The sequence below is a fragment of the Bubalus kerabau genome, chromosome 17 (genome assembly GCF_029407905.1).
Source record: "Bubalus kerabau isolate K-KA32 ecotype Philippines breed swamp buffalo chromosome 17, PCC_UOA_SB_1v2, whole genome shotgun sequence".
In the NCBI taxonomy this organism is placed as follows: Eukaryota; Metazoa; Chordata; class Mammalia; order Artiodactyla; family Bovidae; genus Bubalus; species Bubalus kerabau.
In genome coordinates, this window is record NC_073640.1 from 55,841,076 (window position 1) to 55,865,526 (window position 24,451).

Genomic DNA, 24,451 nt, shown 5'->3' on the forward strand with positions numbered 1-24,451 from the left:
TCAAATATGACATCCAAACATTGGTGAGGGCAGGGGGCAGCCGCTAACCATCCAGAGTCAGAGAGGTGACTATTGAAACTACAGTAGCCGAAGCTGGGAGCCCTGGGAAGAGGGGGAACCCCAGAGGTGACATCACAGTTCAGGGGAGGAACAAAGCAACAGCCAGTTTCCCAATTTGGAAATTACTCACAGGCCCTGAACAAGAGTGCCAGAAAATTCAGAGATTTCCCAGAGACCAGCTTCCACATTTCCATTCAGAAATTCACCTACGTACATGCAGAGAGAGGCCCAGCATCAGAACCGCCCACCCACGGCTGTGTGCCAGGAGTGGGCTCCGGGACCAAGGCAGAGGGGTCAGCAAGAAGCAGAACCCTCCGAACTGGCCAAAGTCCAAGGAGAAGCAACTTGCCCAATATGACCCCAGGGGTGGCAGCTTTGGGGGTTAGGAACTCAGGATCTGTCCCCATGATAGACTCAAATCCCCGCTCTGTCCCTCGCCAATCCTGAACTTTAGAAAGTCGCTGAACCTCTTTGCCAGCGCCTCAGTTTCCTCGGGGCTCAGCAGTAAAGAACCTGCCTGCAGTGCAGGAGGAAACCCCAGCTGGATCCCCGGGTGGGGAAGATCCCTTGGAGAAAGAAATGTCTACTCGCCGCAGTATTTCTTGCCTGGGAAATCCCATGGACAGAGAGGAGCCTGGCGGGCCACAGTCCGTGGGGTCACCAAGAGTAGGACACGACTCAGCGACTGAAACAACGACACATCCGAACCCATGTCCTAGCGAAGTCACCGTCGTACGTGACGTCAGTAGAATGTAGCATAGGGGCGGAGGGAAGGGCAGTACCCGGCGCCTCCGGGGGCGTCGGAGGAGCCAAACGGGTACCTGCGAGGGCGCGCATTTCTACTTTTTCCTCGCTGCTAGTCCGAGGAGGTCCTCCCGGGGGCTGCGGCGGCTGAGTGACGCCGGGATTCCTGAGCAGAAGGTGCGGAATCAGCACGAGCCGCGCACACGCGGCTGGCAGAGCGAGCGGACGCCCGGCTCAAGTGAAGAAGGCCGGGCACGCCCTGCCCAGGGGCGCCGGGAGGAAGCCGGCATGGCCCCTGCTTTTCTCTCCACTTGGCGGCGGCTGCTGCAGTTCCTGCTGTTGTTGTTCTGGACGAACCTGGGAGCCGGTGAGTGACCCCGCGCGATCGGGCGGCCCCCGTTCCCCCTCTCCCTCCCCACCGGCCCGGGCGCTCGCCCCACCCTGAGTTGCTCGCCGCCCTTCGCCGCGCGCCAGTGGTGCGGCCACGCCGGGCCTGGGCCAGACTCTCCTGATAGCTTCCCCGAAAACCGCCGGACTTCGGGAGATTTCTGAAGGGCAGGGCGGGCAGGCCTCCGGGGAAAAATAAAGCGGAAGGTGAACTTTCTCCGTGCCACACCTGCCCGGGCTACACACCCGCGCACTTGCTTGCTATACCAGCGCACCCTTCTCCCCAGCCCTCAACAGCCAAGCTAACAGCCACCGAAGATGCTTGATGAGGGGGAGGAGGGCAGCGGCAGACAACCCTGTTCTCTCGTTCCCCTTCGACCGCGTCTGGCTCTAGGCCGCGGCCATTCATTCATTCACGCATTCACCCCACACAAGTGTGTTGAGTGCCTAGTATGGGCCGCGTTCCGCCTGCTGGGAGTATAACTCTGATGTCAGACAGCGGTGAGTTCAAAATAGCTTTTGGCATTTAATGCCTCCCTGTTTCCCTGAAATGTCTGTTGGGGGCTGGGAGGAGGAAGGAGGGGAGAATGGAATCCCACCTACCTTGTAAAATGGTGTCTTGCAAACACCCTGAGCTAGATGCACTGAAGAAAATCAATAATGACTGTGATGATTCACATGAACAGTAATAATACTGAACACAGACTTGAGGAAACCAGAGTCTCCTCATTTCTCAAAAGGTCTCAACCCAGGCTCTGCCCCCTAGCTTTCTGGTTTACCCAGGCAGATAGTTTGACCATGCAAGGCTCACTTGACCCCTCTGTCCAATGAGGGTGAAAATCCTAGTGCTAGAAGTGTGGATCTCGTGGACTTGGAGAGGGTTGGAGGAGGATTGGCCCAAGGGAGCAGCTCAGGGGCCTGGCATGCAGTGGAACTTGGCCCTGGCTATGGCACAGGGCCTAGAGAAAGCCTAGAGTAAGCCTAGAGAAAGGCCACTTCACCCAATGTCATCCTCACAGAGGTCTTACCATCAGAGAAGGAGACACACTTGCCCAGAGCTGCACAGCACATCCATGGTAGAGCTGGCATTTGATCCGAGACTAGTGTGCTCAGCTCACCACTCAATCCCCTCGTGTCCAGACCGTGTCCTCCCTCCACACGCCTTGCTCCAAGCCCCCCAGTCCACTATGTCCTGACCTCCTCTTCCTCATAGCAATAATTATAATATTCACCGGTAGAGAGTGCTTGGCATATATCTTTGCATAAATCTCATCATTTAGTCCTTCCAACTCCCTCTTAAGTTACAAACACCCCCATTTTACAGATGAGGAAACGGAGGCTCAGGGGAGTGAAACCACGGTCACAAAGGCCACAGTTAGTGAGTGGAAAGACTGAGATTCAAAGCATTTAACTCCTTCTCGCCTTCTCCTTTATCCCTATTATTATTAATAAGGATGCATAGCATTGTGTTTATCAATGTGGATAAAAGTCAACACATGTTGAGGATCTAGTGTGTGCAGGGACTCTAGGGAGAATGATTTTCATATGGAGTCTGTGGATTAGAGATCAGGAGTCTTGATTGAAGATGGCCCAGGTTCAAATCCCGACTCTGTCACTTGCACTCGGTGTGACCTGGAGCAGAAGACTGTGCTTTGGATTTCCCCTCTGCAAAGTGGGGCCGACAGTGGTACTTTTGCCTCAAGGTGCTGCTTAAGGACTAAATGCTGGGAGATGTGTGAAGCACTCAGAACAGCTCCTAATCTGTGTAAGCAACCCCAGAATGTTAACTGTAATTAGTCGTATTTTACAAACTAGCAGAAAAGAATCCAAGATGTTAAGGAATCTGCCTGAAGCCCTCACAGCAGAGAGCTGAGGGGATCCAAAACCTGGGGGCTATAATCACCTCCCTTCTTTTAAAAAAAAAATTTTTTTTTTTGGATGTGGATGCTTTTTAATGGTCTTTATTGAATTTGTTGCAATCCTGCTTTACTTTTATGTTTTGGCTTTTTGGCTGCAAGGTATATGGGATCTTAGCTTCCTGACCAGGGATCAAACCTGTGCCTCCTTCTTTGGAAGTCTTAACTACTGGACCACGAGGGAAGTCCCATCAATTCCCTTCTTATGCTTGGACCCCCCTACAAACATTTTCCCGACCTAAGGCCACAAAGAGTAATAATACTACTTTTTTTTTTCTTTTAGGATTTGTGGGTTTTTTTTAATTATTTTTTAACTTTACAATATTGTATTGGTTTTGCCATATATCAACATGAATCCGCCACAGGTATACACGTGTTCCCCATCCTGAACCCTCCTCCCTCCTCCCTCCCCGTACCATCCCTCTGGGTCAAAAGAGACACTGATGTATAGAACAGTCTTTTGGACTCTGTGGGAGAGGGAGAGGGTGGGATGATTTGGGAGAAGGGCATTGAAACATGTATAATATCATATATGAAACAAGTCGGCAGTCCAGGTTCGATGCACGATACTGGATGCTTGGGGCTGGAGCACTGGGATAATACTACTTTATTTCATGGATCCTAAGATGTTGAGTTTCTTCCCCCTTGTGTGTATGTGTGTGTGTGTGTGTGCGCGCGCGCACGTGCGCATGTATGCTCAGTCACTCAGTCGTGTCCAACTCTTTGTGACCTCATGAACTGTAGCCTACTAGGCTCCTCTGTCCATGGAATTTTCCAGGCAAGAATACTAGAGCGGGTTGCCTTTTCCTACTCCAGGGGATCTTCCCCACCCAGGGATTGAACCAGCATCTCCTGCATTGGCAGGTGGATTCTTTACCACTGAGCCACCTGAGAACCCCTTCTTCCCCTTCCCATTCCTCTAAATTGGAAATGCTCTAACAGCGTCCCAGTGCATTTTAAAACTGATGACTGGAGGTAAAAAAAAGTTTTGGAACTACATAGTGATGCTCTCTGCACAGCATCATGAATGTACTTAATTGCCACTGGAGTATATGTTTTAAAGTGGTTTAAGAGACAAATTTAATTTTTAACCACAACACAGACCGCAATTTTTAAAATTGATGATGCTGAGATAGAGGATATATGGTAATAACAACCCAATTGGGGGGTGGGGTGCGGGACCCAGTGGCAGACCCAGTCCAGCCCCCATCTCATCCTCACCCCTGGACCAGGATTGGTGCTCTGCATCCCCGTTCCCCTCAACACACACACACCCAAGGGGTTCCAAGCTCCAGGAGCCCCCTACCCCACCCAGATCAGGGACACTCAGATGTGACCCACCCTGTGTTTCCCCACAGGGACCAAGATAATCACAGTGCTGGCCCCAGTCCAGGTGTCTGGTTTCCTGGGAGAAAATGTGACACTGCCATGCAAACTGCACCCCCTGGAACACAATGTGACGGTGACGCAAGTGACCTGGACCAAGCAGAGACAGGCAGAGCCCGCCCGCAGCGTGGCAGTCTTCCACCCCACCCAGGGCCCCAGCTTCCACGAGTCCAGCCGGTTGGAATTTATGGCCGCCAAGCCCGGCGAGAAGCTGCAGGACGCCTCACTGGCTGTGCGGGAGTTGCGCGTGGAAGATGAGGCTAATTACACCTGCCAGTTCGCCACGTTCCCTAATGGTGACAAGAGCGCTCGAACCCAGCTCCGTGTGCTCGGTAAGCCGGGAGGCGGGGGGAACCGAAAGGGAGGGATGTGGAGTCGGATAGGGAGGTGAGCAAAGAGAGGGAAGGGGCCAGGAGGGAGGGAGAAATTCCGAGGGAACAAAAGGAGGTCAAACAATGACCCTGCGGGATGCAGGGGAGATGTGAAGGGGGAGGGGGTCAAAGACCGGAAGAGAGTCCGAGGTCCTGGGATGTAAGAGCTTGGAGACTGTGGGCCAAGGGGATTGGAGGATCTGGGGATGCTGGTGGTATAGAGGGGAGTGGCTGATGAAAGAAGTAGGTGGGGACAGAGACTGGCCTGGGAAGCTGGGAAGCCACTGCCAGCTTGGGCAGGTGGATTCATCTTGAAACCTGCTTTCTTCATCTGTAAAAGAGGCTTAGTAACAATAGTGCTGCCTTCAGAAAGCTATCCTGAAGGTCCAAGGAGTTCATCCAGGTGAACCGCTTAGAGCAGAGACCTCTGTGGGCTGGGGATAGTGGGTCAGTTATTGTTACTCCCTTTGGTGAGGAAGTGAGTGAGTGCTGCTCAGTCATGTCTGACTCTTTGTGACCGCATGAACTGTAGCCCGCCAAGCTCCTCCCTGTGGGATTTCCCAGGCAAGGGTACTGGAGTGGTTGGCCATTTCCTGCTCCAGGGCATTTTCCCAGCCCAGGGATCGAACTGTCTCCTGTGTCTCATGCATTCCAGACGGGTTCCAGACGGGTTCTTTACCCACTGAGCCAAAGGGAGAGTTGAAATAGACTGGGGGGGGCGGGGGGAGGGGGGGAGGGTAGATTCTGATATCCAGGAGTGGAGGGCTTTCTCCAACCAAGGTGGGTGGGGGGGATGCCCTTGGCATTGTCATGGAAACATGCGTTCATTTTTATGAGTACCAGAGAAAATATGACAGGTCTTCCTCTTGGCAACTGAGTATGAAGTCTCTTTGCCTCGGTTTTCTTATCTGTGAAATGGAGATTGCTGTGAGGATGAATAAGAGCTCATGTTTCTTTTTTGCTTCTGTGTCAGGAACTGTTCTGGGCCTTGTATGAATGACTCACCGTTCTCCAGGGGGTCTTCCCAATGCAGGGATCAAACCTGGGTTCCCTGCATTGCAGGCAGATTCTTTACCGTCTGAGCCACCAGGGGAGCTCACTATCACTTTCTGTGTCAGGAACTGTCCCGGGCCTTGCATGAATGACTCATGAAAGGTTAATTCCTTGGAACAGTGGCTGATACATGCCCCCAACCAAAGGCATCTCTCATCATTTCAGAAAACTTAAGACTTCAGGTCTTATGATTTAGGATGAGAGTAAAACAGAACCGGTGAGTCAAATTAAAGAGAAATCTTGGGTAACAAGAACACAGGTACTGAGGGAAAAGGAACCACATGAAATCTCAGGTCTGGGAATCACCAGAATGATTAAGAAATGGGCAAGGTAGTTTTAGAGTCAGACAGACCTTGTGGGAAGATCCAGTTCTGTCATTTACGACTATGGAACCTTGAGCCAGTCACTCTTGTCTGAATCTCCAGAGCACAGCTCAGCCCTCCCCTCCTCCGTGAAGCCCTCAGTAACCACCATCCCCGAGATTCAGGCACCCCTTCTGGGATCCCCCATCCCAGCCTTGCCCAGCCTGAGTCATCTCTGTCTGGGGAAATCCGTCTTCACTTCCGATAGTCCACCCCATGAAGGCAAGGGTGGGGCTGTCTCAGTCCTTCCTGAGTTTTCAATACTGCCCATCACAGAGCCAGGCACCATATTCAATTATCAATCATAATTATATATATTGACATATTACCTGCCAAGTACCCTTTTAAGAGCTTTACCTATAAATTCTCATCGCTGGTCATCCTCCCCTTATCCCCAGTTGACAGACAAGGAAACTGAGGCATGGACTTGCCCAAGGCCACCCTACGGATAGGCCAGAGCAGGGATTTGAACATGGCCACATCCGGTACCCTCATCTTGGTACTCCCCTGCTGCTGAGATGTTTGTTGCATAACTGCTGGTGAGGCGTAACCCGTGTCTTTTGCTCCTCTTCTCAGCCCAGCCCCAGAACAAGGCTGAGACCCTGGACATCCCGCTCAGCCCAAACCCTGTGCCGGTGGCCCGCTGCAACTCCACCGGAGGTCACCCACCTGCCCGCATCTCCTGGTCCTCAGATGAAAAGACCAATACCACCCAGGTGCCAGGGCCCCTGCCTGGCACCGTCACCGTCATCAGCCTCTTAATCTTAACACCTTCCAGCCAGGTGGACGGCAGGAACGTCACCTGCAGAGTGGAGCACGAGAGCTTTGAGGAGCCCGTGGTGATCCCCATGACCCTGGCTGTGTCCTGTGAGTGGGTCTAAGTGTGAGCAAGGGCGGGAGGGGCTGCCAGACTGTCTCCACCACCCCCCTGCCGTTGGCCAGTGTCTCCACCCTCCCCCTGCCATTAGCCAGTGTCTCCACCCTCCCCCTGCCATTAGCCAGTGTCTCCACCCTCCCCCTGCCATTGGCCAGCTGTCTGCACCCTACCCCTGCCATTGGCCAGTGTCTCCACCCTCCCCCTGCCATTGGCCAGCTGTCTCCACCCTCCCCCTGCCATTGGCCAGTGTCTCCACCCCCCCCTGCCATTGGCCAGTGTCTCCACCCTCCCCCTGCCATTGGCCAGTGTCTCCACCCTCCCCCTGCCATTGGCCAGTTGTCTGCACCCTCCCCCTGCCATTGGCCAGCTGTCTCCACCCTCCCCCTGCCATTGGCCAGCTGTCTCCATCCTCCCCCTGCCATTGAACAGCTGTCTCCACCCTCCCCCTACACTGACTCCAAGGGGCACTTTCAGCATTACATCATTTCATCATCAGAGCTGGCTCTCTGACTATTGCCTTACACCCATCCCCACATCATCTACACCGACTCCCCTGGGCCATAGATAACCCTGTCCTTTATTGTCTATACCAGCTTCTTTTTTTTTTTTTTTCCCCTTTTGGCCATACCACAGGGTATGTGGGATCTTAGTTCCCGGTGCCTACGTGCATGCTGTCACTTCAGTTGTGTCCAAGTCTTTGGGACCCCATGGACTGTCCCAGGGTCTTCTGTCCATGGGATTCTCCAGGCAAGAATACTGGAGTGGGTTGCCATGCCCTTCTCCAGGGGATCTTCCCCATCCAGGGAGTGAACCCGAGGCTCTTATGTCTCCTGCATTGGCAGACGGATTCTTTACCACTAGCACCACGAGGGAAGCCTCTTAGTTCCCTGACCAGGCATCAAACCCATGCCCTGTGCAATGGAAGCGCTGAGTCTTAAACACTGGACTGCTAGGGAAGGACTCTACCAGCTTTTTATACCACAGTTCACAGTGCTCCCTGGGGGCTGCTGTCTACACGGACACCCAACATATGCTCTCTTGAGCCCGCACACAGTGCCTACACCCTCTTCCCTGGGCAACTGTCCACACTGACCTTGTACACACTGCTACACTGCTTCCTCACCATCGATACCAACTCCCCTGTGTTTCCTACACTGCCATAATACCGTCTGGGCTTCCCAGGTGGCGCTACTGGTAAAGAATCTGCCTGCCAATGCAGGAGATGCAGGTTTGATCCCTGGGTCGGGAAGATCCCCTGGAGGAGGAAATGAAAACCCACTCCAGTATTCTTGGAAAATTCCATAGACAAGAGGAAGCTGGTGGGCTACCGTTCATGGTGTCACAAAGAGTTGGACGCTACTGAGCATACACACACACTATTGTCTACACAGGCTCCTGTGGGCCCCAGACAGCATTGCCCTCACTGTCTACACCACTCCTTTAGGCCACCAGCTGAGGGCAGTTGGCAGTTGACCACTGCTGCCTTGACACCCTGCATTTTCTACTCAGGTTCTCCTAGATACTCTCTCACACCAACCCACAACATTGTCTACACTGGCTATCCTGGAGAACTGCCTACAGTGTCCCCACCCCCACCCCCCGTGGAGTCTACACTCCCCTTTGCCCCACTGTTGTCTACACTGGCTCATCTACGGACTGGGTCCTCCCATCACTGTCTGGACTGACTACTCTCTGCCTGACAGTTGCTGCACAGTCTACACCCGACCCCCTCAACTGGATCTGAGTGAGGAGGGTGTCTAAACTGACTCCTTCCCAACACACATACAAAAACCCCCTGTCTCATTGGCCTTCCCCCTGGGGACTTTAAAAATCTTCCCTGTTGATCGTATTTGAGTTGGGTAACACACAGACTGAAATGCAGTCATCCAGGATTCTCTCCTGCAGGACTTGTCAGAGCCTTGAATATGCTCATGTGTGTTATGAACACCCAGAAGGAGGCTTTTTCTCACAGGACATCCCAGGCATGCCAGGACCTGGCTTTATAGGGAAAACCAATAGAGAAGCAGGTCCTGAGACGCGCTCTCTGTGACCCCCGTCCTAGCACCCTGCTGAGGACTCCCAGGCTTCTATTTTTGGTGCAGAAGCTGGAACCCATTGCCCAGACCCCTCCCAGGCCTCTCCACCTTGAGCTGTTCCCCAAACCTGCCAAGGCCCTCTTCCTGTTGTGACATGAATCCCAGCTATCTTTAGGCCCCCTGAAGGCTCCCTGTCTCTGAGCCTGTGTGTCTGTTTCCCCCAGACCCCCCCGAGGTCTCCATATCCGGCTATGATGACAACTGGTACATCGGCCGTAGAGACGTTGCCCTGAACTGTGACATCCACAGCAAACCAGAGCCCACAGACTACAACTGGAGCACGTGAGTTTCTGGGTCAGAGGAAGGAGGGGCTGGGGGCCTGGACTCAAGGGTCAGAGGAAGGAGGGGCTGGGGGCCTGGACTCCTGGGTCTGAGGAAGGAGGGATGTAGGCAGGAAAGTTAAAAACAAAACAAGAAGTCAACTGTGGGCCCCCAGGAAATTATCTTGTATGCACAGAGTTAATGAGGTGATAAAGTCCAGGTTTGTTGACACACCTGCTCTTTATGGGGTGCCTGCTGTGTGCCAGGTACTTACCTGCACCCCACGTGATCCCCACGCTCCGGCCAGAGTCTGCACTATCGCCAGGACCGAGTTAAAGATCTGCCCGGGAGCTGTGGTCATCTGCCCGGGCACACGGGTATAGAGGTGACTCTCCCGTCGGTGTCTGGCTCCAAACCCAATCCTCTTAAGCCCTGGACTGTGCCACCTCCCCAGCCACCTTGTGTAACCTGCTCAGTCACCTCTTACAGAGCAAATTTTGTCCCATCCCCATTCTCATTTTTTAAAAATATCTATTTATTTGGCTGCATCGGGTCTTAGCTGTGGCCCGTGGGATCTTTGTTGTGGCGCACACACTCTCTAGTTGTGGCGTGCATGCTCCGCAGGTGCAGCGCACACGCTCAGTTGCCCCAAAGCATGTGGGATCTTAGTTCCCCAAGTGAAAATCGCTCAGTCGTGTCCGACTCTTTGTGACCCCGTGGACTATACAGTCCATGGAATTCTCCAGGCCAGAATACGAGTGTGTAGCCTTTCCCTTCTCCAGGGGATCTTCTCAACCCAGGGATCAAACCCATGTCTCCCACATTGCGGGCTTATTCTTTACCAAATGAGTCACAAGGGAAGCCCAAGAATGCTGGAGTGGGTAACCTATTCCTTCTCCTGGGCATCTTCCCAACCCAGGAATCGAACCTGGCTCTCCAGCATTGTAGGCAGATTCTTTACCAAATTTTCTTTACCAACTGAGCTACCAAAATTCTTTACCAACTGAACTACCAGGGATCAAACCCGCATTGCAAGGCAGATTCTTAACCACTGGAAGCTACCACCAGGTAAGTAGCCCCCTCCTGATTTTCTTGATTGAGGAGCAGAGCAATCAAAAAACTTCCTCAAATTCCTATTGAGACCAAGGATAAAAGTGGGGAAAGATAAAGGCAAAGGGGTAAATGGTTTAACCTAATTTTTATTGGGCCCAGTTTTTGTTATTACAAAAATAACTTATGAGCACTGTAGAAACTTTAGGCAATATGGTTATGAGTAAAAAGAAGAAAATAGCTCTTATAGTCCTGTACCCAGTCATCTCCAGAAACATCACTGTTACCCTTTGTCATATATCCTTCCTGTCTTTTTTTCAATATTTCTAAAAAAAAAAAGAAAGAAACTGTGCTGTATGTATAATTTTGAAAACTTTCCTCTGTCCATGAATACATTTCTTTCGTTTTTGTTTCGTCTTTGCCACACCTCACAGCATATCTGATCTCAGTTCCCTGACCAGGGATGGAACCCACGCTCCTTTGCTGTGGAAGCGCAGAGTCTTAACTGCTGGGCCACCAGGGAAGTCCCTCTCGTGAACACCTTTCCAAGTCAGGACACATAGATCTATTTTCCCCCAGCATTTTATCGGGAAATGTTTCAAGCCTACAGAAGTCTTGTAAGCATTTTCCAGTAAACATTCAAAACCCCGCTGTGTGGATTCTCTCACTAACATTTTCCTGGACTTGCTTTATCACATTCCTGCCCTTCAATCCATCCCTCTCGCCATCTATCCAACAGTCCTCATCATTTATGCATTTCAAAACCCCACCACCTGCTTCTTTGAGGGTCTAGGACTCTGTTACAGATGAGGCTGTCGATGACATAACCAGTCCCACCTGGGGATACAGAGGTGCTTTCCCGTTCTCAACTATGCAAATGTCGCGGCGGCGGGCATCCCCGGCAGTCCATCTCTGTGGACAGCCAGTCATGTGTCAATGGTCAGCCAGCGGAGCTGCCAATTGAAGGTTTTTGATTGGTATTGACAGCTGGCCTTTACCTTCCTGTCTCAAAGCAACGCAATTCAGGCTCTCGAACCATACGGCCAGCTTTCCATGCCAGCTCTGCAGAATACCCAAACCCATGACCCGGTCTCCTCTGTCCATTAAACCAGTGTTTCTTTCGTTCTTTTTAAATATTTATCTATTTATTTGGCTGCACCGGGTTTTAGTTGTGCTATGTGGGATCTAGTTCCCTGACCAGGGTTCGAACATGGACCCCCTGCATTGGGAAGGCGGAGTCTTAGCCACTGGCCCACCAGGGAAGTCCCTAAACCAGTGTTTCTTGACTACTTAGTGTGTGTCGGATGCTACTGACCCACGTGCTGCGTGCTAAGTCACTTCAGTCATGTCTGACTTTTTGTGATTCCATGTACTATAGCTCGCCAGGCTCCTCTGTCCGTGGGATTCTCCAGGCAAGAATACTGCAGTGGGTTGCCATTCTCTCCTCCAGGGGATCTTCCCCACCCAGGGACTGAATTTGTACCTCTTAGGACTCCTAAGAGTGGGTTCTTTACCACTAGCACCACCCACAGGCTTCGGTAAATGAAAAAAGAACCAAATTCCCCCCTCTCAAATCTCCAGATCTGGGGAGAGAAACAAACAAGGTAATGTCAGAATTCCTTGGTGGGTCACAAGTTATGTTTCCACATTTTCCCTGCCAAGGGCCCCTGGAGTTCAATCACAGGTCAGGGAACGAAGATCCTACAAGCTTTAGGGTGTGGCCAAAATTAAAAAAAATTTTTTTTAATTTAAAGAAAAATAAACAAGATACCATTTTTAAGGATGGAGCGTGTCAGTTCAGTTCAGTTCAGTTCAGTCGCTCAGTTGTGTCCGACTCTTTGCGACCCCATGAATCGCAGCACGCCAGGCCTCCCTGTCCATCACCAACTCCCGGAGTTCACTCAGACTCATCCTCTGTCATCCCCTTCTCCTCCTGCCCCCAACCCCTCCCAGCATCAGAGTCTTTTCCAATGAGTCAACTCTTTGCATGAGGTGGCCAAAGTACTGGAGTTTCAGCTTTAGCATCATTCCTTCCAAAGAAATCCCAGGGCTGATCTCCTTCAGAATGGACTGGTTGGATCTCCTTGCAGTCCAAGGGACTCTTAAGAGTCTTCAGGTGGTGATAAATGCTGTGGGAAAGATCTTGCAGAGGAGGTGGGGGGTTGCTACAGTTGAAAGAGGGTAACCAAGGAAGGTGTCAGAAAGGTGATGTCTGAGTAGAGGACTGAAGGAAGTGAGGGTGATCTGTGTGGGTACCAATGAGAAGGGCATTCCAGGCATAGGGAACAGCATATGCAAAGACCTGAGGTGGGAACATAACTGAAGCGTTCCAGGGTCAACAAGTCAGCCACCATGGATATAGAGGCAGGAGCAAATGGATCAGTGCATCAGGGGGCCAGCTTGTGTGGGACCTGTGCCCATGGTCAGGACTTTTCCTTTAAGGAAGGACTCTGGACAGAGGGCTGAAGAACTGATGCTTTCAGATTGCAGTGCTGGTGAAGACTCTTGAGAGTCCCTTGGACTACAAGGAGATCAAACCAGTCAATCCTATAGGAAATCAACCCTGAATATTCATTGAAAGGACTGATGCTGCAGCGGAAGCTCCAATACTTTGGCCACCTGATGGGAAGAGCCGACTCATTGGAAAAGACCCTGATGCTGGGAAAGATTGAGGGCAGGAGAAGAGGGCAGCAGAGGATGACATGGTTAGATAGCATCATCGAGTCAATGGACATGAATTTGAGCAAACTCCGGGAGATAGTGAAGGACAGGGGAGCCTGGAGGGCTGCAGTCCATGGGGTCGCAGAGTCGGACACAACTTAGCAACTGAACAGCAACAGTAACTAGACAGAGGAGAGACTTTGGCTACGTTCTCTTTGTTTTTAACGTTTATTTGTTTTTGGTTGAGTTGGGTCTTAGTTGCTACACACGGGATCTTCCTTGCAGCGCGTGGGCTTCGCGCGTGGGCTTCTCTCTGGTCATGGTGCGCAGGCTCCAGAGTACATGCACTCTGTGGTTTGCAGCAGACAGGCTCTCTAGCTGAGGTGCCTGGGCTCAGTACTTTTGACTTGCAAGCTTAGTTGCCCCTCAGCATGTGAGATCCCAGATCCCCAACCAGGGATCGAGCTCACATCCCCTGGATTGATTGGCAGGCAGATTCTTAACCACTGGACCACCAGGCAAGTCCATCTGTGTGGATTTTGAACATGGGGCAGACAGGGTTTGCCGATAGGCTGGATGGGAGTGTGAGAGGCAGAGTTGGGGGAACTCCAGGCTTGCTCTGAACTTGTATTATAGACGGCGTGAGAGTTGCTATATTCCTGCTGTACAGTGAGGGCCCCAACACCGGCTACTCTAGGCCTCTGACTGAGACCACTTCCTCACCCATCTGTCTCTCCTAGGCCCAACGGAACCCTGCCAGTCTCTGCTGTGGTCCAGGGCACTCAGCTTCTGATTCACACTGTGGACGAGACCATCAATGTGACTTTCATCTGCCTTGTCACCAACGCCCTAGGGACCAACCAGGCAAACGTGACCATCCTGGTCAGAGGTGAGGAGCCCCCTGGGTGGGGAGAACAGAGGAACTCAGGATAGATATCAAAGAGGATATCGAAGTAGGATTCCCTCTGAGGGAGGGGTTTAGAGGTGGTCCCTGGTTAAAGGAGTCCCTCAACCACAAGCATGCTCCCAAGCTCTCATTCTTTCCCTAAGCCCCTTCATGGAAGGTTCAACGGGCTCAGCTTTACTGTCTGTTAACTCACCATCTGAACCGTTGGAACCACTGTACAGCCACCTGGACACAGCCCCTCTGCAAACCCAGGCTGGGGTAGTTGCATAATGCCTCTTCCCAATGGACTCAGGAAGGCTTTTCCAAGTATATTAGACAGAACTCTGTCATTTGCAATTGATAGAAGCTCAATTCAAAATAGTCCAGGCAAAAATGGGACTTTATTAGAAATTCACCTTCAGGTATGGTTAGATCCAAGTGCTCCAGCTGTTTAACCCAGGAACTTTTCTTGACCTCTGTTGTCTCTGCTTCTCTTTTGCCGGCTTTATTCCCTGGCAGGCTTTCCCCTCAGGAAGGTCAGATGATCCCCAGCAGTTTATAGGCTCACAGCCCACCAGTTTAGTGATCCCAAGGGAAAGAATACACCACTCTCAATAGCTCTAGCCAGAGTCTGAAGGCTGGCTCTCATTGGCTCAACTTAGATCCCACCTCATGAACCAACTGCAGCAGCCAGAGAGAATGGAATGCTCTGATTGGCCAGGCCCAGGTCAAAGTCCCATCCTCCAGCTTGTACACACTGCTCTATTTAAAATGGATAACCAACAAGGACCTACTATATAGCAGGTGGAACTCTGTTCAATGTTATGTGGCAACCTGGGCAGGAGTGGGGTTTGGGGGAGAATGGATACATATATGTATAGCTGAGTCTCTTAGCTGTTCACCCGAAATTAACACAACGTCATTTGTTAATCGGCTCTACCCCAACACATAATAAAAAATTAAAAGAAAAAAAAAGAAAACTCAAGTCCCATCCTAGGAACCAGAGGGTGGAGTGAAGCTCAGATAAACCATATAGACTGAGGGAGGCAGAATGGTAGCCTCCTTCAAAAGTGAAGTCTAATATTTTGGGGGGCAGGTGAAACCCCCCCAAAAGTCTCTCAGCTTAAATCTCTGCTTCCTTCTCTTCTGGCAGAACGTCCTAGGGAGCAGTCACAAGAGGGCTTGTCCTCTACGATCTATATCATCCTGGCCTTGGTAATCCTGTTTGTTGTCTTCCTGGTGTTCCTCCTGATTTGTCTCTGCCGGCGCAAAAACTCCCGTGAGTCCCCTCTTTTTCGCAATATCCCCCGCCTGCCTGCTGTAAATGAACATCACCACAGCTGCCATAATTAAGCACCTACTGTGAGCCTACAGGCTCTGTACTAAGCCTTCCACGTGGCAACCTCTCCCTGAACCCTCATGCCAACACCATGAGGTTCCCCCTTTTGACAGACAGGGACACTGAGACCGGGGAGTTTTATTCATTGGATCATTGACTCGTTTTTACAAAGTGGGAGCAGCTCCTGCAAGTCCTGAAAGGCCACAGTAAGGACTTTGGCTTTCAATCCAGGTGACAGAGACGCTCCTGCCAAAGGGATGTAGTGTAGAATAACACTTAACCCTTTCACCGTCACTTTCCTTCATCTGCCTTGCTCAGGACTGGCTCCCTGAAAGGAGGGGTTGCCCCAATCCCTAGCTCTAAAAGGTGCCCAGATCTCTGGCTCAAGGGCTTTGCAAGGCTGTTCCCCTACCTGGAGCCCCCTTCCCCATGGCTCCCTCTGGCAAAGTCCTGTGGTTAATTCTGTAATCAAAAGAGCTACATTTTGCTGAGCACTTTCTCTGCTCCAGGCACTTCCTGTGCACAGCCCCCTTGAATGCTCACAACCACCCTGTAAAGAGAGTCCCCCTGTGAGCCCATTTTACAGATGAGGAAACATTTGCTCAGAGAGGTGACATTACCTGCCAGCTGGCACACAGCTGGAAAGTCAAGAGTTGAAGGCAGATCTGTTGGTTACAAAGTTTTATTCGTTCAACCAGTAAACAAAAAGGCCTCCTCACATCCCAGTGGGAAGCCCTCTCCTCCAGGGAGTCCTCCCTGATCTTTCCCTGAAATGAACCAAGCACCTGCTCTGGGCGTCCCCACCCCCACCCCTTGCCCACTCAGGGGCATCATGGTATGGGGACTTGTCTGTCTCTCCAGTGGACTGGGAAACCCAGGAGCACAGAGCTAGACTGTCGACCATGGCTGTGTCCCCAGCACCACCCACCACTGGGTCAGGCACAAAAGAGGTGTTTGAGGAAATGTTTGCTGAATGCATCACGTCCAGAGCCAGACTGCCTGTGTCTGAGCCCACAGGCAGTCACCATGGGCAAAAGCCTTACTATGACTCAGTTTCCTCATCTGTGAAATGGGCATTTCCATACCTGTTAGTGTAGACTTACCATAGCATTTGGCACATTGTAAGCCACATGCTGGATATTTTTGTCTGTTTTGTTTACATCTATATCCCCAGCACCCAGAATGCATCTGGCACAAAGTAAACATTTGCTATTTGCTAAATAAATCCCTGTTTGATGGTTGAGGAAACTGAGGCACAGAGAGGTTAAGTCAATTGCTCATGGTCACATGGCTCCTAAAGGACTGGGATTTGAACTCTTCCATCTGGTTCCAGAGCTCATGCTCAATAAATATTTATGTATAGTTAATAACTGAAGGAATAACTAGATGAAGCCTATACCCCAGCTGTGTTTTTAAATGTAGGAACCATTTTGGGACATGACTCCCCCATGACAATAGCAGAGCCAGGACTCGTCTGTCAGTAGCAGAAATCAAGGGGCCTGGTCACCCACGTGTGTCTTCCCATGCTTTTCAGCGTTGTCATTCACTTCTGATTACTTCTCCTCCTGTGTCCTCAGGTCGGAACCAGTACAGTCCCACTGCTAATGGGGTAAGTGTCATGGTGGAGTTGAGGAGGGGGTGGGGGTCTGCACAAACCCCAGATTAATCTCCGTGGACGTTTCCAAGAAAGGGCCAGGCATCTCTGTGCCCCCGCAGCACTTAACCTGGGAATCTGCATTTTCAGATCTCCCCTTTCCTCCCCGTTCATGGAGAAGCGCTGCCCTGGTTTCCAGGGTTGGGAAAGGGGCAGGCCTGCAGCTTTCTGCATGCTGGGCTTCGGCAGGAAGAATTTTTTTTATAAGGGCTTGAGGCTAAAGTTAGGACAGAGGATGAGATGGTTGGCATCATGGACATGAGTTTGAGCAGACTCCAGGAGATAGTGAAGGACAGGGAAGCCTGGTGTGCTGCAGTCCATAGGGTTGCAAAGAGTTAGACACAACTGAGCAACTGAACTAGAGGCTAAAGTTTGTGTATTTCCCTAGACGGTCATCTATTCAGCTGTTGAGAGCAATTCCCAGGATCCATCAACAGAGGGCACCAGGTGACAGCGTGGAGCTGGATGGTGAGAAGAGCTGTTGACGTGAGTCTTCCAGCGGACTCCCTCCCCTGCCTCAATGGAGGGAGTCTCCCTCCAAAGACACTGGCCACCCTTCCCCTGCCAGACCTCAAGGATGCCCCCTCTGCCTCACAACACAGTGACCCGGGCAGAGGGCAAGTTCAGGGGTCTACAAGACCAGCCTCAGGTTGAGTCATTCGCTACAAGGACTATGGAACTCAGCAAAGCTGTTTACTCACGGATATAATTTACTACACTGCAAGGATGAGATCAAGAGCAGCAATGTGAAAAGGCACACAGGGCAGGGTCCCGGCACAAGCTTCTGGTTGTTCAGTCCCGGTGGAGTCATATGGACAGCACTTACTTCTCCGCCCGATGACATGTGACCGCACACACAGAGTGTTGCCAAGCAGGAAAGCGTGCCCGAGCCTTGGTTTCCAGAGGTGTCAATCATGTAGACGTGGCTGACCACCCATGCAGCTGACCTTGGCACCAACATAGAAAGAGTTGAAGAAAGATTGCGTGCATGATCAATCATGTCTGACTCTTTGCGACCCCATCAGTGTCCATGGGATTCTCCAAGAAAGAATGCTGGAGTGGGTTGCCATTTTCTCTTCCAGGGGATCTTCTCAGCTCAGGGATTGAACCCGTGTCTCTTGCATCTCCTGCATCAGCAGGTGAATTGTTTACCGCTGTGCCCCCTGGGAAGCCTGGCACCAACATAGGTCAAGCCATTATTGTGTGGCCTAATGCCCCCACCATGAATCACACTATCGGCACAGATTATCCTGTATAGCCCACAGCCCCAGGTAAACAAAGCCTTCTATCAGCCAGGACATTCCAAAGAAGGGCCAAGAGGTTACTTCACAGGAACCAGGGGCAAAGGGCCACATCTTTTTTTGAACAAGGTTAATCCTTTCCTGCAAAGTAGGGCCACACAGAATGTTGCAACTACCAGAGGTTTTTTTTATAAAATTTTGACTTCCAGCCTTAAGCTTCTAAATCTCTGATTTAGTTAAATCTCAGTGAGAACCAGAGGCTGGAACTCAGCTGCCCCAGGACTGTCCAAAGAGCAGGAGCAAGTGGTGGCCCTGAACTGATGCGGTGCCTGGAAAGCATCTGTGGCCAGCGTGCTGGGGTTAACAAGACCTTGGTCATCCACCGAGGAAAGCAGGAAGTTGTTTCCAAAATGAGGAAAAAATAGATGCTGAAGAATCAGAAACTACAGCTGTGCAGCACAGGCTGCCCTCAGACCTGGATGGACATAGCCCGAGCCCCAGGACGAAGAGCTTCTGTGATACACTGACATGTTTATAACTGTCTGTGATCTTGGGGGCAGGCACCAGAATTCCTCTGTCTGTTGGAGAAAATAGGCAGATAGAGACCTTGGGTCAGAACGCTAAACCAGAGAACAGGGCATGAGCCACTCTGCAAGAGAAAGTGAGAAGGACGTGTGGGCTTCCATCTGGGCAGATGGGAGAATGCAAAACAGAGAAGCATGGGGAAGAGATGGGACCCAGCCAAATGGGAGGGCTGAGGGCATGACAAGGCCAGTGGGGCTCCACAGTGCAGGGACATAAAGGGAGAGTGATTACCTAGCTGCCACATAAACCCCTTGTCGGTTCCCAGCCCCAAACACCTTATTAAAGTTAATTTATTACACCTCGAGTGGCTGTGTGCAAGGGAGTCTTTTGTGGATACTGGGGAGAAACAGAGTTTTGCCCAAACCGTCACTATGAGAGACAGAAACAAAGGCATGGAGGCAAGACCTTGAATCAAGAGGGCCACAAAGAGGGACTGCCCTGGTGGTCCAGTGGTTAAAGCTCCCAATGCAGGGGCCCTGGGTTTGATCCCTGGTCAGGGAACTAGATCCCACACGCTGCAACGAAAGCCCCTGAATGCCACAATTAGAACCGAGCACAGCCAAGCAGATAAATGGGGGTGGTGGTTTAGCTGCCACGTCGTGTGCAGCTCTTGCAACCCCATGGACTGTAGCCTGCCAGGCTCCTCTGTCCATGGAATTTCTCAGGCAAGAATACTGGAGTGGGTTGCCATAACCTCCTCCAGGGGATCTTCCTGACTCAGGGATCAAACCTGCAGCTCTGGTGTCTGCTGCCTTTGCAGGCAGAGTCTTTACCACTGCACCACCACCTGGACTTCAATGTGCACACCCTAATTTTAAAATGCTGTATTGCTAAAAAAAAAAAAATTCTAACCATCATCTGATCCTTCAGTAAGTCATCATCTTTTTACGACAGTAACACCAAAGATCACAGATCATGGACCATGATAACAGATAATCATGAAAAAAGCTTAAAATATTGTAAGAATTACCAAAATATGATACAGAGACACCAAGTCAGCAGATACTTTTGGAAAAATGACACAGACCGACTTGCTCAATGTGGAGCTGCTCAATTTATTAAAAATAACACAAACACACACAGTATCTGCCAAGGGTAATAAGGCAAAGAGCCATCAAATGAGGTGGGCCTGTACATAAAACCCTCAAACCAAAAGTTATAAAAAGATATCAGGGGTCCATTTTGAGTTTATTTGCACAGAAGTAATAAAGTGAGGGTTTAGCTCAGTCCCTCAATAGATGACTGGATAAACAAAATCCGGTCTATCCACGCAACAGAATATTATCCAGCCACGAAAAGGGATGGGGTACTAATGCATGCGAGTCTTAGAAACATGATGCTAAATGAAAGAAGCCAGACACAAAAGATCATTGCTTGCATGAGTCCATGTAAATGAAATATCCAGTATAGGCAAATCCATAGAGACAGAAAAGAGATCAGTGTTTATTGGGGCCTGGGGGGAGGGGGAATGGGGAGTGACTGCTTAGTGGGTTCAAGGTTTCCCTTTGGCATGATAAAAAATGTTCTAGAAATAGATAACGGTGATGGTTGCACAAGATCATGGACCTACAAATGCCACTCAATTGTACACATTAAAAGGGTACATTGTATGTGGGTTTTGTCACGATAAAAAAAATAATTTAAAATTTTTATTTAAAGAATTTTTTCATTCCCCAGAGATTACTGGAAGAATTTTCAGGAACCAATTAAACTCATGAAAGGTAGGTGAATTGTTGGAGAAAAAATCATATTCTAACTGTTAAAGAAAAAATTACTTAATGACACCAGTTAAAACATGGTGTTCTCAGACACTCAGTCATGTCTGACTCTTTGTGACCCCCTGGACTGTAGCCCGCCAGGATCCTCTGTCCACGGGATTTCCTAGGCAAGAATACTGGAGTAGGGTGCCATTTTCTCCTCCATTCTTCCCCACCCAGGGATTGAACACACATCTCTTCCATCTCCTGCACTGGCAGGTGGATTCTTTGCTGATAGTGCCACCTGGGGAGCCCAGTTAAAGCATGAAGTGAAAGTGTTAGGGGCTCAGTCATGCCTGACTCTTTCCAACCCCATGGACTGTAGCCTGCCAGGCTCCTCTGTCCATGAGATTTCCCAGACAGGAATACTGGAGTGGATCCATTCCCTTCTGTAGGGGATCTTCCTGACTCAGGGCTCCAGCCCAGGTCTCCCACATTGCAGGCAGATTCTTTACCATCTGAGCCACCAGGGAAGCCCAAGGCAGACTTTATTTAGGGAGATGGGGTCATCAACTTAGGTATAGGAAGCATCTGCCAAGGGGAGAGGGACTGGACCCAATTCTGAATCCAGTGTGGGCACGTGGGGATTCATAGCCAAGGAGCAGGCTGGGAGTCAGTGGATGGGAACCAACTAAGAGGTGGGGATAGGGAGTGAGACCCCTGTGGGGCTCCTGTGCGCAAATGCCTTTCTGTGTCCCCCATTTCTTGATTACAGGAAAGATGCTTCATTCAGCCTCCCTGACCTTCCCAGAGTTCCAAGAGTAGGTCCAAACAGTTGCTATCAATATCAGGGAGAGGAGAGGGTGTGGAGACAAGGGAAGAACAGTCAAGAGAAAGAACAGAACACACTTGGGGCAGGGTCCTGGTTCACCCTCAAGGGATACACATAAACAATATCTTTGAGTTGTTTGGCACACGCTGGAACCCCCACTAGATGGGAGAGGTTAAGGGGTGTGCTGCCCACAAGGACATAGACCCCAGACCGGTTGGCACTGGAAGTTTGGTGATGCTGACTCCTACTTACCTCACCACCAACCAATCAGAAGAATGTCCATGAACTAATTACGCCCTCTATGAACCATTATTTTAAAACTCCTCACCGGAGTTCCCTGGTGGTTCAGTGGTTAGGACTTCATAGATCAACTGCGGGGGACACGGGTTCTATCCCTAGTGGGGGAACTAAGATCCCATGTGCCACCTGGCATGGCTAAAAGTAATAATGACGATAAATTAGGGGCTTCCCTGGTGGCTCAGTGATCAAGAATCCTCCTGCCAATGCAGGAGATGTGGGTTCGATCCCTAATCCAGGAAGATCCCACTTGCCGAGGAGCAACTCAGCCCGGGCACCACAACTATTGAGCCTGTGCTCTAGAGCCTGGGAGCCACGACTAGTGAGCGCCCGGTGCCGAAAGTCCTGAAGCCTGAGCGCCCTAGAGCCTGTGCTCTGCAACAAGAGAAGCCTACTGCAGTGAGAAGCCCGTGCTCCGCAACTGGAGAGTAGCCCCCACTCGCCACAACTGGAGAAAAGCCTGTGCAGCACTCAAGACCAAGCACAGCCCCAAATAAATAATAATAACCTATGTTAATAATCATAATCAATAAATTTTCAACATATGTTAAAATAAAACTCTTCACAACCCCCTGCAGGTCAGGACACAGTTTCAAGGTCATGTCATCCTGTTCAAGTCCCCTGTCATCCCCTTACCTGGCAAAACAAGGAAACTGTTCTTTTCTACTTCTCCCAAAACTGCGTCTCTGAGATTTAGTTCAGCAGAGGGATACAGAGGCTGGATTCAGCTTCAGTAGCTTCAAGGGTAAGAAAGAGTTTAGCTATGCCGACCTAACAGGATTCTTACTGGATCAGATATCACCTGGGGGGTGGGGGTGGGGGGTGGAGGAAGAAGAACCCGATCAGATATCAAAGGACGGCAGTTCTAGCTGAACTGATTTAGAAGGATTCTTGCTCAAAATGGACAAGGCCAAGATGAACAACAGAAGTCAAACATCAATCCTAGCTGGGAAAGGAGTTCAAGAAAGCTTAAGCGGAGTTCAGTCAATGAGAGAATCTTTGTCAGTGTTTGAAAATGTCACACTCCAACAGCAGAAAACCCCTCTCGCCCCTCCCACCCCCACCCCCCAGGCTGAGGTTAAAAACAAAGAACTGGATTGTCTAGTTCAACTCCAGGTACTACGTGTGGTGTTCAGCTCTGCTTCTCTGCTATTTACTCTGTTTTCCTCCACATACTGGCTTTCATCCTCAAGCTGGTGCCAGGGTGGCTGCTGCATTCCGGCCATCACAGCCAAATGACTGTGGGGAGAAGCAGCGCTCTCCATTCAGGGAGAGCTTCCCCAGGAGCCTCCCCTCAGCTCTGATTGGCCAGCACTACCCACTGCTCAACCAATCCCTGACCAGAGAATAGGACCACCTGGGAGTGAGGCAGGAGAGAGATGGGCTCTAGGCTGGGCATTTACAATTATCCTCCTGTTTACATTTCCTGGGGAAAGGGGCAGGCAGGCTCTAGGCTAGATATTTACAATGAGCCTCCTGTTTGCACTTTGAGTTAGAAATAACAACAGGAACGGGGTAAATAACTGGACTTTGTCTCCTGTGGACACTTTAAAATAACAGTCACAGCAGGGACAGAGACAGGCTAAATTCTGTTTGAGTAAAAGATCAAGAGGTCACACATTTCCCACCCTTGGGGCAAGGGAGACACAGCACATGTGCAGAAAGACTCCTTGGGGAGTCAAAAAGGAGGAGGCGCCAAACCATAATAGGCAATGCCAAGGCCCTCCATAGACCTCTGGGATGAAACCCATCTTGGAGAAAGTTGCACATCCTTGTTGGGGAGGGTCCTAGGGCAGGTCAGGAGTGAAAAAAGAAATCAGATAATTGGCCAAAGGTAAACAAAGACCTGGGCTTCCCAGGTGGCACTAATGGTAAAGAATCTGCCTGCTAATGCAGGCAACGTGGGTTGGATCCCTGGGTCAGGAAGATCCCCTGGAGGAGGACATAGCAACCCACTCCAGTATTCTTGCCTAGAGAATCCCATGAACAGAGGAGCCTAGTGGGCTACAGTCCAAAGGGTCCCAAAGAGTCGGACACGACTGAAGCGACTTAGCACACATGCTTAAAGACCCAGAAGAATTGCACTGTCTACTGTGTTCCTCCTCGTTAGTGGGGGAAGCCCACACGCTTTCTCTCCAGGTGTGCATCTCTGCCTCACTTCTGTCTTAACTAAACAAACTGTTTCTCTGTGTGCTTTCCCACTTGTTGTACTCTGCCTCCAATAATAAACCTTGCATGCGTTTTCACAGTTTTTGCCTCCTTAAAACGTTTTTGCTTTCAAATGGAAGCGAGAGACAGGGAAATTGTGCTTCTAGCCTCTAGCCCTTTGTGATCTGGTGGCTAGGGTTCCTGGTTTTTGCCCAGGTTGCTGCTGCTGCTGCTGCTAAATCACTTCAGTCGTATCTGACTCTGTGCGACCCCATAGACGGCAGCCCACCAGGCTCCCCCGTCCCTGGGATTCTCCAGGCAAGAACACTGGAGTGGGTTGCCATTTCCTTCTCCAATGCATGAAAGTGAAAAGTGAAAGTGAAGTTGCTCAGTCGTGTCCAACTATTCGCAACCTCATGGACCACAGCCTACCAGGCTCCTCCGCCCATAGGATTTTCCAGGCGCCCAGGTTACCCAGGTTCAATTCCTGGTCAGGGAACTAAGATATCACTTCAAGTCACCACTCACTGCTGCCTCTCTGAGATTAG

The 24,451-nt window shown here is 50.6% G+C and overlaps 1 protein-coding gene across 1 annotated transcript; it reads left to right on the plus strand.

Moving 5' to 3' along the window:
* The first annotated feature begins 1,013 nt into the window (after positions 1 to 1,013).
* On the plus strand, positions 1,014 to 20,357 carry PVR (PVR cell adhesion molecule). The gene is made up of 8 exons (XM_055552381.1): positions 1,014 to 1,171; positions 4,466 to 4,825; positions 6,856 to 7,146; positions 9,417 to 9,534; positions 13,965 to 14,113; positions 15,264 to 15,389; positions 17,027 to 17,058; positions 17,492 to 20,357. Exons 1-8 carry the CDS (start codon positions 1,093 to 1,095, stop codon positions 17,552 to 17,554), a joined length of 1,218 nt encoding a protein of 405 aa, XP_055408356.1. The 5' UTR covers positions 1,014 to 1,092; the 3' UTR covers positions 17,555 to 20,357.
* Positions 20,358 to 24,451: the final 4,094 nt, after the last annotated feature.